General features: G+C 35.1%; 1 protein-coding gene across 11 annotated transcripts in view; it reads right to left on the bottom strand.

Annotated features, from left to right (window-relative positions):
* The window catches only part of IRAG1 (inositol 1,4,5-triphosphate receptor associated 1), a 113,355-nt gene that overhangs the window by 5,467 nt on the left and 93,725 nt on the right, over nt 1-14,163 (bottom strand). For all 11 annotated transcript variants that reach the window (XM_071808898.1, XM_071808901.1, XM_071808902.1 and 8 more), the window contains 9 exons: nt 13,898-14,018; nt 11,170-11,200; nt 9,955-10,095; nt 7,510-7,641; nt 6,640-6,781; nt 5,824-5,873; nt 4,126-4,233; nt 3,018-3,085; nt 17-136 (listed from right to left, as the gene is read on the bottom strand). In XM_071808898.1, coding sequence (XP_071664999.1) covers nt 17-136; nt 3,018-3,085; nt 4,126-4,233; nt 5,824-5,873; nt 6,640-6,781; nt 7,510-7,641; nt 9,955-10,095; nt 11,170-11,200; nt 13,898-14,018 — 913 coding nt within the window. The remainder of the gene's footprint in view (nt 1-16; nt 137-3,017; nt 3,086-4,125; nt 4,234-5,823; nt 5,874-6,639; nt 6,782-7,509; nt 7,642-9,954; nt 10,096-11,169; nt 11,201-13,897; nt 14,019-14,163) is intronic.

Below are 14,163 nucleotides of genomic sequence, written 5' to 3'. Positions count from 1 at the left end.
ATAAAAATATTCCCACCCTTTGTTATATGCTTCCTCTTCTATCTTGGCTTTAGTTTCAGGACTGATTTCTTCCAACGCACTCTGTGTTAGCACAGAAGTAGAGGTTTCACTGTCAGGCTCTCCATTAGTCTTACCACTGCCAAGACAAAAGAAACAGACAAACAGAAAATAATACCACTGGAATGTGTTGTATTTGGAGTATACTACTGAACAAGAACAATCACATGCAATGTCGTGACTCCTGATTTTTCTTCTTTAATGTAGATCGGAGAAATAATATGTCCTCCAAAAGAAAAGAATTAAACATTAAGCAAAATTTTATTTTCAAAATGTTGTAATTTAAGAACAGTAATTAATATGTTTCTAAGCTATTACGACTTGCATTTTGTTTCTTCTTCTTTAGAAAAGATAAAAGAGCTTTTGTCTCCTGGCTTATCCATGGCATCTATTTGCTATTCTTCTAAACATTTCCCTCAACTTTTTAAAAATCAGCTTAGAAATTGTAGCCTGCTATGTCAGAGGAAAATAATAGAAATAGTATAATTTCACAAATAATTTTTCTTATTTGCCTTTTAGGTACTCCTCTCTGCTGACTTTATAAGTTGAGCTGATGCACAGGTTAAAAAAATATATACATAGCTTTTGTCATTAAAACTCTTCTTAAGCAAAAGCTCTGGACATTTAGCCTAAGGATAAGCCATTATATATTGGTCTCTTTCTGCAGTGCTCACCTGTCCTTACTTATTTAAGTCTGGGACAAAAAGTTCAAGTGATTCAGACATGACAGCAAATCTATCAGTCAAGGTTTAACATGCTCAACAGTGGACCCCATTTCAACTTCTTGAATCTAACCCTTTTGTAGGCATTATTTTTCTGGCACTAAAAACAAGGGCAGAACACTTCATCCAGATTGACACCATCTGTGGGCAATGGATTTTCTCACAATAAGACTTGTTAACCCTAGATATTATTTTCACTTGAACTTTAAACACATCATGAATATATGCTTGAAGTGCTTAAATATACAAAACTCGGCTGAACTATGTAATTTTACACTACATACTTATGGTTAAACTTGAATTTCAATTTCTACTTCTGTCACTTGACAACATTTATTTTTTTAAGATCCAGTAAGAAATATTTCCCCTCACTCCCCCTGAATTTCTGTACCATTTCAAAAGATGGTCTAAATCTTGTAGAGTTCTGTTGAGTTGTAACAACCAGTGCCATAGTTCTCTGGTTTTGTTTTCCCAATTGTTGCATATTTTCATTCTCAGTAAAGCACAGAGATAAAACAAAGACATGAGATAAACTTTGTCCTGCCTCGGTGCTAATAATAAAATACGCAAGAATCCTTATTCTGTACAGATGTGAGATCTGCATATTTTAAAGCTTTTAATTTTCATGTTTAAATCATCCTAACAAACTTTAACTTAAATTAATACTGTATTTTATTGTGACATTGCAAACTGTAAAAATGACCGTAGTAGTAACAAAACCAACAACAAAAATCAATGTGATGTTTTAGTAAGTTTTACTTCTGAAACATCAGCAAGCAACTTCCTCAGAACGTACAACATCTCTTGAAAGAGATAAGTATTTGGAAATATTCCTGACAATTTTTTATTTTTGCTTTCTAAGTTGATTATACATATGAATAAAGTATAGATACACATGGGTTTGCAAGTGCAACAGTCCCTGTGTCCATAATGGCAACTGTTTACAAAGACCTTGTAGAACAGCTTGACTCTGCCTTCTGTTCTCAGCCCAGTCTCACATGTTTTCCTACTGTCCATCTTTGTATTCTAGTTCTGCAGAGGCTTTACATTTCACAAACTTGTATAAAATTAAATTATATGTGTACATGAATTTCAACTGAAAGAACTTAAAAGTTCTTTCCAAAAATGTGTAGATGCAGATGCTTTCCAGGAGAGTAGTCTTCTGCTTTCCTTGTCCATATAACTATTACTTTGCTCTGAAAGTACTAATAGTACTATTTAAACCCATGGCATGTCTCATGGAACTATTACAGAAAACGGATAACAGCAGCACACTTTAATCCATCCAGGACATTTACACTAATCCTAAGTAATATAGAGTCAGAAGGGCAAATTATTTAATGAAAAATATTGTTGTAATTTACATGTACTAGAAAAAACACAGATATTGAGGTATTTGCTTGTTACCAGGCTAAAAAAAAAACCAAACAAACAAAACCCCCTTCTACTTTGTATATCTATTTTTTAATTTTAAAATGCAAACTTCTCTAGCTGTTAGATTCTTAGGTTGTTAAAACTAAAACCTCAAACCTAATGCTTTAATTTAGCTGAATGTTCAATTCATTTTACATTAAAAAGCTAATTACTACACCATTTAATAATTCTTTTTACCTCTGTAAAATGTTCATTATCTACTACTATAATAAATCATACTTTTTGATTTTGTATATTTATGTTTATTCATGTAAGTTTAAAAACCTACATGATGCTGGATATCATAATATTTCAAAATATCATTCTTAACAGCTTGTCACATGTTGAAAAGGCATGGGCAGGACACAACTTTTGCTGGGATAGTCAAGTTAAGGAATATTCATACCCAGGGTTGCTCATGGCCAGCTTTAGATACAGCATTCATTTGTTCCAGGAAATACATATTTTTTAAAAAAAGCCACATGAATTGTATGTAATACTCTCAGTTTCGTCAAGTTCTGAAGGTAGGTCTATTCAAATGTTTAAATGTATGATCTTCTGCTGCATTTTTTACTTGATCAATTCTAACGATCATAGCAGGCTTGGTGTAGTTCTGAGACACTGCTTGTGAACTCTTTGAACATGAAAAGAACAATATGATGGTAAAATACAGTTACCAGACTGAATCAACTTAAATCAATATTGTGTCACTGATTTCAATACTGTATGCCTTGGTAAAACTTCTCTTAGGAAACACAGAAATTATATCATTTAAATTTCATAGGTGGATTTAATAGGTAATGAGATGACCTGGAGAAAACTCACTTTTCTAAAAGTGCTGGCAGAACAGGAGTAGATGTTAGATTGCTCCTTCCATTGCTAGGTGATTCAGACTGTAAGTGAAAAACAGCAAGAAATCTTACATCTGTGAATTAATATGAAATGAGTCTTCAGTAAAAAGATAATGTGCTATTTCATTTTTCTTCCCACACCCATGAGCAAGATATCTTTAATGTGGAGCTTCCGAATTACTTCTACTAACCGCAGAAAACAATGGACTTGCACACTAAGATATTCCCTTCTACCCTGCTTATTTTTTCCAAGAAAAGTCATCTTTATATATTGATCAGTGAAGAGTGAATTTACTGTGTTGCTCCTCTAGGAACATTAATTTGTTTTCAATTGAAAACAACAAAAAATCATAATAATTCATGGTTAATATACACACTTGATTCCTGAAACAATTGAGTCTAAGTACATGACTAAATTGCACAAAAAGATTGTTTTTGTAAAACTAAAATGGATTAAGCTTCTCAGCAATGTCCCTCATTTAAATAGCCCTATATTTTTAACAGAAAACTGCATGATTTTCAGGTTATGTGCTACCTTAGCTATCTCTGAACAGTTGGTATGCCTTGCAGTTTTCCTCCAAAGCATTTATATAGATTTATTAGGTTCAGATCAGATTCTCATTTAATTTATTAAAATTTTATAACCAAAAAGTCAAGGCGAAGGCCAATAGCTCCACTGATCCCAGGTCATCACAGAACTTCCACATTTGTACCACATACATTTCTGTAAATCCATGGATTCTAGTTAAAACTTCTTTCCTACAGTGGAGAACTACTTTTACTACAGATGTTACTACAGATTAAAAGGCAAATTGGCTCAACCAATTTCTAAAGCCTCTGGATCATCAGCTGGCCCTATTCAGTTGATTCCAAAGTGATAATCTACATCTATGGATGTAGATTCTGAAAGTGTATGTCCTTTACACAGCAGGGATTACCTTTGTACATCCTTTTCACTAGAATGGGGTCAAAACAAATTAAACCGATGAAAGGGCTTATGTTTTTTTAGTAACTATGGCTTGCCCCTATGCAAAGGTGGTTTAGACAAAAAGTAGTATCTTGCAATTGTGGGTTTTACTTACCAGGGATGGCATTGAAGGTATAGGTGAAGCTGTTGGTGACTGACCAGGAATATTTAAGGAGTTAAATTTAGGGACAACAGCAACGCTGACTCTCCTCCGAGGCATATTCTGTGACAAACAACATTTTTTTTCTATCATACAACAAGGTAGGCTGAAGAACAATTCTACAAGCTAATAGGTGTAGCAAAGATGTAGGTTAATACCCTCTAAGGGAAAGGAAAGTTGGGAGCAAAATTATGATAAGTGGCTGTTAGGGCTGTGGTTTTTCCCAAAACCTCCTCTAGTCATGTCTGGTATGGCAAATGCTTGGTGTGAAATGAGGTGGTGCACAAAGATGCTACTTTTTCCCTCCACACTGAGAGCCCATTAGTGTAAGTCACACAATAGGTACGTTTTGAGCTGTTACTGTCAGTTCTTATTAGAGGTGATTATCTTTGGTTAAACCAGATGTATAGCTGGGAAAAGTGCCAGTGTCACAATGGCTGGAAAATTATGAAGTTACACATTAAACTCTTGTCTTGCAATGTCCCTGTTATGATACACTGTATCCACTATGACATATTAATTAATTCTAAACCTACAAATTACAACTTACAGAAACAATAACATCCATTCCCTCTGCAAAAGAACACAGCCTCCTCCCAGACCCTTGAATTGACAGACATCTATCTAGCACCACACAACACTGCCTACATTTCCCAGAGATGATGGAAATTCTTCATATGATAAACACATGCCAGCTTTACATAATATACTATAGCTCAAGCATACATCATATTGTTGTCTTTAGGTAAGTAGCCAAGTACTTTATCCTGTGACATTTATCTAGTGAAATCTACACTTCCTACTGAGTAAAAAAATAATCCAAACACATATAAGATCTAACAAATTCATCTCAGTGCACGAGTGCACGTCCAAATACTTCTAAGATTCTGCTCTAGATAACTTGACATGATAGGAGTTAAACAGATTTACAAAATATATAGGAGTCACCTACTCCGTGATTCTGGTTCTAGACAAAACCAACTATACTTATTCAGTAATGGCAGAGGTTTATCTAATGTGCTCCTGAAACGCTGTACTGAAGAGTTCGCAGCCGTTAGGTAATCCACTTGAGTGTTGGGTTTTTTGTTTGTTTTTACCTTTATTATTTGGACTTGTACCTGTCCTTGTTAAATTTTACCTTTGTTTAGAACCTGCATTTCAACTTCTCATTCTTATTTTGAAATTCAGTCTTGCCCTCTGTGCTCTAATTCTTCCTGTTCAGTACTCGGAGGTGGCAGGAATAAACAAAACCTAAAGAACTACAACCCAAACAAATAAAAATAGGAAATCTCTGGAATCTCTGATCACATAGTAAGTTTTGATCCCATGTTCAGCATCCTCATTGAGGAACTAGAATAAAGCACAGGACCTAAGCCATTCCCTGGAACACAAGTATGTGGCCCAGAATACATTTATTCTTAAATAAATAGGTCCCTTTATTATTTATAGCTTCACAGCAAGCATTATCATTATTGCACAGTCATTCTTAATCACATATCCAAATTACAAAGCATTTGCACTAAATTACATTAACAATATTGAGAATTTAGCAGCACTATGTTTTGAACACAGTTTATAAAATTGAATGTATGTGGACAAAGAAATTTCACCAAATAAAATGTTCACTTGATTTTCTTTATATTCTAGAAATACCTTTCCAACAGTAAGAGACATGGATCTAGATGAACGAGGAACTCCATCTTCTGCAAAAGAACAGTAGACAAAGAACAGTCTTAGACTATATGAATTTCTATAAATAATATTACTAGAGCCCTTGCTTGTATTTCCAACTTAGATATGGTATATTTATATGAAGTCTGCAGTGACTGTGTTTTTATCTGTCATTCAGTTCTAGTCTCAATTATACTTGAAGAAGAAATTCAAAATAATTGCAAAAAATTGAACCATTACTATCTTTACTGAGATCAGGCAAAACCCCACTATTTGTCTCCATATACAAGTTTGTGCAAAAGAAAATATGAGTATTTCAGTCTCCAGCAAACTAGGAAAGAAAAGGTTACAAAAAGAAAAAAAAAATTTTTAATAATGAAATTTTAATAATTAAGTTAGTTGCATTAAAATCTGCAAGCTACACTTATGTGCAAGAAGTCAATTAATCTGTCATCGTATCTTCTCAGACTTTGGTAAATTATAGCGATTTTAAATTACCAAGCTATAGCATTAAGCATGGACCGTATGAAATATTTTAGCTGTTATATCTCTAACTTTTTGAAATCTGCTCCTGTAGATCAGAACTTCATGAACAGCTTTCATGATACTTCACTTTTTATCATAAATAGCACCAACACCTCTCCGTATAGAGGCAAGACAAACATTTTATTTTATTTTATTTTGTTTTATTTTATTTTGTTTTATTTTATTTTGTTTTATTTTGTTTTATTTTATTTTATTTTATTTTATTTTATTTTATTTTATTTTATTTTATTTTATTTTATTTTATTTTATTACCAGATGCACCATAGCTTCTGCTGGAATTCTGATTGGCAAGTTTCTTGAACTCCATTAGTTCAGCATGATCTTTTTCATACGTTCTTTTCAGGTTTTCCACATACTGCATCATTACTTCTGTTGCCTTTGACATCCGCTTCTCCTAAAGAAGAAATGAGGGGAATACTCAGGTCACCTCTACACTTCTCAAACAAATCATTCACCTCTGTTTATGCCCTGCAATAGTTATTCTTAAAGAAATATTAGTACCTCCATGACTGAAAATTCTGAACCTAATTAGAAGACAAATGCACACACATTCATATATATCCACAAATACTATAATTTGTTTTATCATATATTTATACAGTCTGCCTGTGTGCCTATATTATTAGTTATGTGGTTTACGTACGCTTGTATTCAAACACTCAAAGGTCTTATTCACTGGCATCAGTCTAGTTTAGTGGGCAGACTGAACAATTTTGAGTCTAGGAGGGTATTGCTGTGTTCTCATTTATACTTGCTCTGTTCTTATACTCTTTATAGTTGTCTGACTAAGCTATTGCCAAAGGCAGGTGACTGAACTAGAGGAGCTTTTTGACCCAGAAAAGCTTTCTTATTCATGCTGCATTGATTTTAAATAAGCAGCTATAGGTCTGAATAATATATATGCTCCTATCGTACAGATGTTGAATAGTTTCATGGGTAATCTGTTTAAGTTCTGTTTCTAAGCTGAAATGGTGCCTTATCTGACACTACAAAAAACGTCTTTAATCTGTCAAAATGACAAATGAACTTCAAAGGGCTAATATAACCACCAGCTATGGCTGAAATAGAGAAAGGGTGAACATGCACTACCAGGATACATGTCAGACACCAGGCTGTTCTTACCTGGCGAACAGCTCCAACCATCTCAGCACGACTAGACAGCCTAGCTGCTAAACGCCGCAGAACAGCGATATCCTCCAATAGCTTCTGGTAAGCTTCTCTGTGTTCATAGTGATGCCACAAGTGAGCTGAAGACTGAAGTGAAAATACATCAGCTTTACCATCATGTCCAGCCACTTTTAGTTCAGATGAAGCAGCCTGAGATGTAGAGGTGGGGTAGACATGTCCATGCAGAACTACACACGGACACAGCAGCCCCAGAGGATGCCATCCCTACCATCAGAGATTACCTAGAAAGTGCTGCTGCTCTGTTTCAGAATGGTGCTTCTCTGCATCTGCAGGCACACCTTTCGAGGGGTTAAAAAGGGCTGGGCACACCTGCAATAGTTTTCCTTTTGAAGTTAATGATTAATTTTACAAATGGCAATCTTATTTGAACTAGTACTTACAAATGACTGCTAAAACACAAAGAACATCTTAATTCGCTGGGCACAAGGTTTTAAGAAGGCCATTTATGTTATTTCAGTTCCATGATACTTCACTTATTCAGAAAATAAGACATTATAGTCTCAAGAATTCCAAATGTAAAAGCATAATGAAAACCAATATGGCCTGTAAATCAAACAGCAATTACAATTTCTTAACCTTTTTTTTTTTTTTTTTTCAATCAATACACACATTTATGCATTGGATTAATATGGTCACTTTGATAGCTCAGATTAATACTGAAAAACACTGAAGCATTTAACTTCCTTGGGATTAGTTACCAAAAGCGAGAGTGAATTTACATGTCTTCTTTGTCAAGGCCTTAGTGAACACCTCTTCACTGAGTGAGTTTTCTGTTCACAGAAAAGTTTGATACAAGAAAGCCCAATACAATTTAGTTCAGACCTACAGGCAGACTTTGTGATGCTGGATGATTCTTATATTCTTAAAGTGCATCTTCAGGACGCATCACTTTCGGCATTGAGGTGTCTTAAGTAATTAGTCACTATGTTGCTGTTCACACAATTCTGCCTCCGACCAGCTGCATTGTGCCCTAGTTCCCTGCAACCCCTCACCTGTATTACTGCAAGAACAAGTCAAGGCATTGAAATGATCTGCGAGAAAAGAATAACTACTCCTTCTCTTCTACTTCCTCCCTTCAAAAGAAGGGAGCGATGTGCAGTAACTTTTTGGGTAGAGTCATTTGAGAAATTGCATTTGTAGTGCTAATCTTTGCTGAAGAAACACAGCCAAGATACTAATGAATTTGGCACAATGGTAACAATTGCAACAACAATAAATTCTTAAACTTATCACTGAATCTAGTGTGATAACAAATTCCACAAAAAATTTGACTGCAAGACCCAAAAGGCATAAGGGAATCTGAGAAAAACATGCAAAGAACTCCAGATTTTCAAGTTTTCCTTAGCAACTGTAACTTGCTTATTTTCTCTAGCAAATCTGAAGTCCATATGAATCAGCTTTCTCTTGGAGTTGGGTTTTTGAATAAAACATCAATTATCACAAGATTGAAAAAAAAAATAATGGTAAAGACTGGTAAAACTGTCATTGAGCCATATGATATGTGTCTGTCCTATAGAAAGACGTAAATATCACAATCTATTTTTATTGTATCCTTTCTTACATTCTTGATAGATTAAATAATTAAATGGCAGAATCACACGTTCTCCTATTCCTCAAATATATGGCAGCACATCCTTGTAACATGCAATACCCATGGATTTATGGGTATTTCATTTAGCAGCATGGTATCAAAGCATCTCTTCCTTTTTTGCACAGAAACATGTGCAGCACGTAAGTTCCGTGACACAGAGATATATCTGACATTTCAATTAGAAAATCCAGAGAGAGCTGTCAAGAAGGACTGAAAACTACTGCTGTTAAAAAACCATCAGGGACAGCTGGAATAAAATTGTGTTCAGACCCATAACCTGATCCTGGGATTACATATATTCCTTAAGTCCTCACTGTTTCCTTTCCTATACCACCCTCTGTTATCTGCAGTTAAGAGATCTTTCAAGCCACAAATCTCAGGACTCGGATCATTTCAGTGTCTCACCTAACTGGACACCTCAAATCTACTGCTAGAGAAGGTCTTGCCCAGGAGAGCATGGATCAGTGCTCCAATTGCAGTTCTGAAGGCTCTTAGCTTTGTCACAGGTTTATTCCAAGAACTGAAGAGCAAATTAACAATATTTATTCCTAAAGAATGGGGCAACATCCTCTGTTCATTTCTAGCAATGGTGGCCCACCCTGGCAGGAAGAGTCCTCTATCGTGCAGAGTGGCAGGCAGCTGAGAGTAAGGAGCCTGGGCAGCAGAAAATGAAGTTTTGGGACTGCATTTAGTATAGGTATGAGCAAGCACAGCCACACATATTTCAAATCCATGTGCACTTTCATATACACTATAGTTCACAAAAAGAACGATTTTTTTTTTCTTACCGTAATGGCTACCTTAAAGTTTTCCAGTTCCTTCTCAGCATTCTCTTCAGTAAGATTTCTTTCTCTCTCTGCTTGGTTAATTCTAGACTCTAAGGTATAACTATCATTTCTAAAGGCCAAGGAAAGTTGTACAAATACATTCTGTTCGGATTAAAAAAAGGCATTTTAAAATAAGTGTCATAGCAATGTAATTTCCAATAACAACTTATGAATAAGGTAGTTTTAACAAACTTTGGTGCTTAAATGAGTATTGAAACAGAAAATTGAAAATATTTTTTTACATTAGATTGTTTAAAAAAATCACTCCTCTCTGTTTCCTCTAAAATATGAATAAATGTGTTGCTGCCTCTTTTCCTGCCTGTTTTTCTGGAAGAGCAGTAGAGCAGAGACACAATGAAGGAAGCAGCCTATGAGAAGCATCAGAGTCACAATGGAGCTGTTTTCTAGCTGGACTTCCTCCAAGGGTCCCCAAGGTTTTTCAACAGATAGTGTGTGCAGAGGAAGTCCAGGGATGAGCTCACCGTTCGCATTGTTTTACCTAAGGGATAAACACCTACCACTGAAGCCAGCAAAAGTCTAAGTGCTAACGTTTTTATTCCCTGGCACCCTGCTTTTAAAGATTGTTTCTTTCTTTACCAGATGCATTATATCTTAGGATTAAAATTTTGCAAAGCATAAGGTACCAGCAGTTCCTTTAGACTGAAGAAAAAGAACCTATTTACATAGCTTAACTGGTATGTGACAAAAAAGGACTAACAAAGGCAGCAAGCTAAAGAGCAACCTACCAAAAATTCTTGTCTTGAACCGAAAAAGTAAAAATTATGTAAATGAACTGCAAGATATCAAAAACTGCCCCAAAGCTCCTATTGTCCGATACAGAAATATAATTTAAATAATTTAGTTTCTAGTCTCATTTGATTTCAATTTTTTTACTACCATATTGCAATAATAGCCAAAATGAATGTGTATTTCATTATGAAAAATACACAAACAACGTTTCACTTGCTCCTACTCTAAGTCTTTTTACTGTCTGGGACAACTGTCCATATTTCATCAAACTGTTCTTTTCATTGAGGTCAATAGGTTTCTTTTCTGACAAATATTTTTCTGGAAAAAAAATCCAATTACCTGATTCTAATAACCACCCTTAGTCTTACAGTATCCACTTAGAATTGAGGCATATGTCTAAAATAACAAATTTAAGAACATACTCACCTCAACTTCTTTTTCAGTAAGTGGAGGAGAGCTAGAAATAAAAGCAGAAAATTCACATTTTCATTTGTTTTGTCTCTAAAACCAAAGCCATTGTAATATTTAATCAAAAAGAACAACAAAAGACATCCTCCCTTTAAATATTTTATAGTTTCTTTTGGTGAAACCAATATTTAATTAACTCAATTGTACTCGTTATGGCTAAACCTCTTTTTGTTTGTGTTTTTTAAAGCAACAGCACTGTATCACCTGAGTATTGGCAACAACATACCAAAGTTTCTGGCAACTGCAAATACTGCTGTCTGCACTACACTGTGATAAACTGCAAGTATAAGAGCAAAACAGATGTTATCCTTCTGGAGTTGTGGGTCACTTAATACACTATACTTCAAATTTTTATCCTTACCCATTTTCCTTCTGTTAACAGTTGAAACCTCATAATGATGATCACAAATAAATACAGATGGGCAAAATTCAAACCCCAGCTCACTGTATACTGAACTGTCCTGTTTTGGCTGCTAACTTTGTTAGAAGTTAGTACACAATGATTCTGACCATGATACTGGCACTCACAAAATATATGTTTGACTTTTATGAGTTTTCCACCAAAAGAATGATTAATGACTACACAAAGCCTAGAAAAAGTTACCAAAATGGAGTTTCGTAGAATACTACAAAATAAGGTAGACAGAGAGCATTATATTGCAAGATCTCACTTAACGGCAATCATCCCCTGCATTTGAATTTACAGGTTCTTATTTCCCATAATCGCTCCAAAACATCAGAGGGCTATTTAGCTTTATGCAAGGAAATACAGATAAAAAGCATCTGAAAGAAATGACACGAGCCATATATACAAATTGTAGTGGATGGCAGTGGTAGGATTTGTGGTTGACACACTTATCATGCAGTGTGCAGGCATGATAATTTCAGAAAACTAAAATATTATCATAATATTCATTGCACCACTAATCATACAATACAAAAGTCAATGCATCTGGCATAAATGGGCAGTAGATTTTTTGTATTGGGTAGAATAATATTGATACTAGCAGTAACTAGAAGAGGGAGGCCAGTATGTCCCCTGTGTTGGCAAACCATTCTGTGCCTAAAGAATTAGTGTTCATGTTACTTATTGTTATTCTAGGAGGAAGCCTACTAGAAGGAGTCGTCCTTCTAAAAGGAAGTTCAAGCATGTGTATGTGTTGTATAACACAGGAGAGAATTATAAAATTTGGGTCTTTCCTTTGGCTAGGAACGTTCTGAGAAAACGATAGTAGGAATTAAAAGTTACGTGTCTATTCAATTGATGAAGCCAACTGATAAAAGAATACTACCTGAAAACCAGAAGATCTGTATATTAACTGATCCTCAAAGCCAGTTCAGCATTTACCTATTTTGTACTTAGCTATGAAATTACTTTTCTTTTCAGTGTTTGATTACGATCAAGCAATTGTCTCTGAAATTCCTGACCTTATGCACTCATTTATATGAAATGTTGTATATACCAGTTCCTTCACAACAAATGTTAAATATTTATTTCATCTGCACAGAGAACACACACTGACTGCTTCAAATGAGTGAAGGCCTCTCGTATTTATAGTATAAAAAACACATGGGTGAATTGAGGAATAGTTTTGGCCAAATGTTTGAAATTGCTTTTAGGTCTAATAAGCATTTTTTATGGTTTTATTTCTCTCAAAGAAAAGGTTTATGCAGAAATATGGAAGAAGCTTGGCTTCATCCCAATGCAATACAAAATAAAATATGCTCAGTCTCTAAAGTTATCAGCAGTGCAAGGTATGCAAGGCATGTGGTGATAAATGCGTAATTTGTGCTTTCTTCCCTAGATCTCCTGGGCTAGAGCAAAATATTTTCTGAAATTATGGACTTTTGTATCATTTTAAATATAAACCTCCCCCCAAAAAAGAAAATTCCACTTAAATTCTGTCAAGAAAATGTTAAGTTTGGGTAGTAGTAAACTCAAATCAGAATGAAAACTGGTATTTCTAAAGGTCTCAACAAACACCTGGCAGGTATAGTCTATTATGACTCCACCTCAGAAGTGTACGGACCAGAGGATTCCCTTGCTATAGTTACATTGGACTATGCAACAATAGGTCTAGTTTAAAATGATCTTGTATGGTGCCACCCTACACATCTATAAACCTGCAGACACATGGTTTCAGATTTTGTTAAGAGGGAAAGGAGAAACTCCCAAGCCATAGCAGGTTGATAAGTGTCTAATTGCACAGTCCAAGACAGGGAATTCGCAAGCAAGTCCTTCAAGTACATGTGCAAAATAGACTTCATTTCCCTGAAAAGTCTTCACCTGCAGAAAAATCGCAGAATACTTACATTGGAAAGTAACATCTGGCCTGATCATTTTTCTAGGGGAAAGAAATACTAACATTTTCAACAAGAATTCATATCTGCAGCAGCAATCCTGAAAACCAAGAGTGGACAGCCCAGTACAAGAATCTGTAACAAAGTGTACTTGTAGCACACAAGTTATGTTTTAGACTTTTAATATCAAACTTACAAACTAATTTTAAAAGTTGGCCAGTTACTGAAAGTTGGTGCTCTCCCTAAAATTTTTCAGAAAATCAGTGTTACACATTTTAAGATGCAGATATTCCTCTACTTATATGGATCCCCATACAGGGAGTTCACTGGAAACCATTACTGTCTTCCCCCAGATGATGTCTTTCTACTTCTAATGAGCTTTTACCTTCCTGGAAGCGATTTGTGCACTCGTAGTTTTCGCAGCAATACATCAGGAATGCTGGGCATGACATCAGAGCTATTCTTTGTCTCTTCCTCTTCAGTGGGAGAGGGGAGAGGTGAAGGCCCTAAAGACATTTTCAGATAAACTATTAATAGTTAGCATCAGAAAGACTGAAGCGATAAGTGCCCTGATAATCTCTAATGCACTGAAAAACAATTACTGTAGTAGTATTTTTCCTAGAATTCAAACCGAACCCACATTCATTACTA

Source organism: Patagioenas fasciata, chromosome 5, assembly GCF_037038585.1.
Source record: "Patagioenas fasciata isolate bPatFas1 chromosome 5, bPatFas1.hap1, whole genome shotgun sequence".
Lineage (NCBI taxonomy): Eukaryota > Metazoa > Chordata > Aves > Columbiformes > Columbidae > Patagioenas > Patagioenas fasciata.
This window is presented reverse-complemented; position numbering and strand designations above follow the sequence as displayed.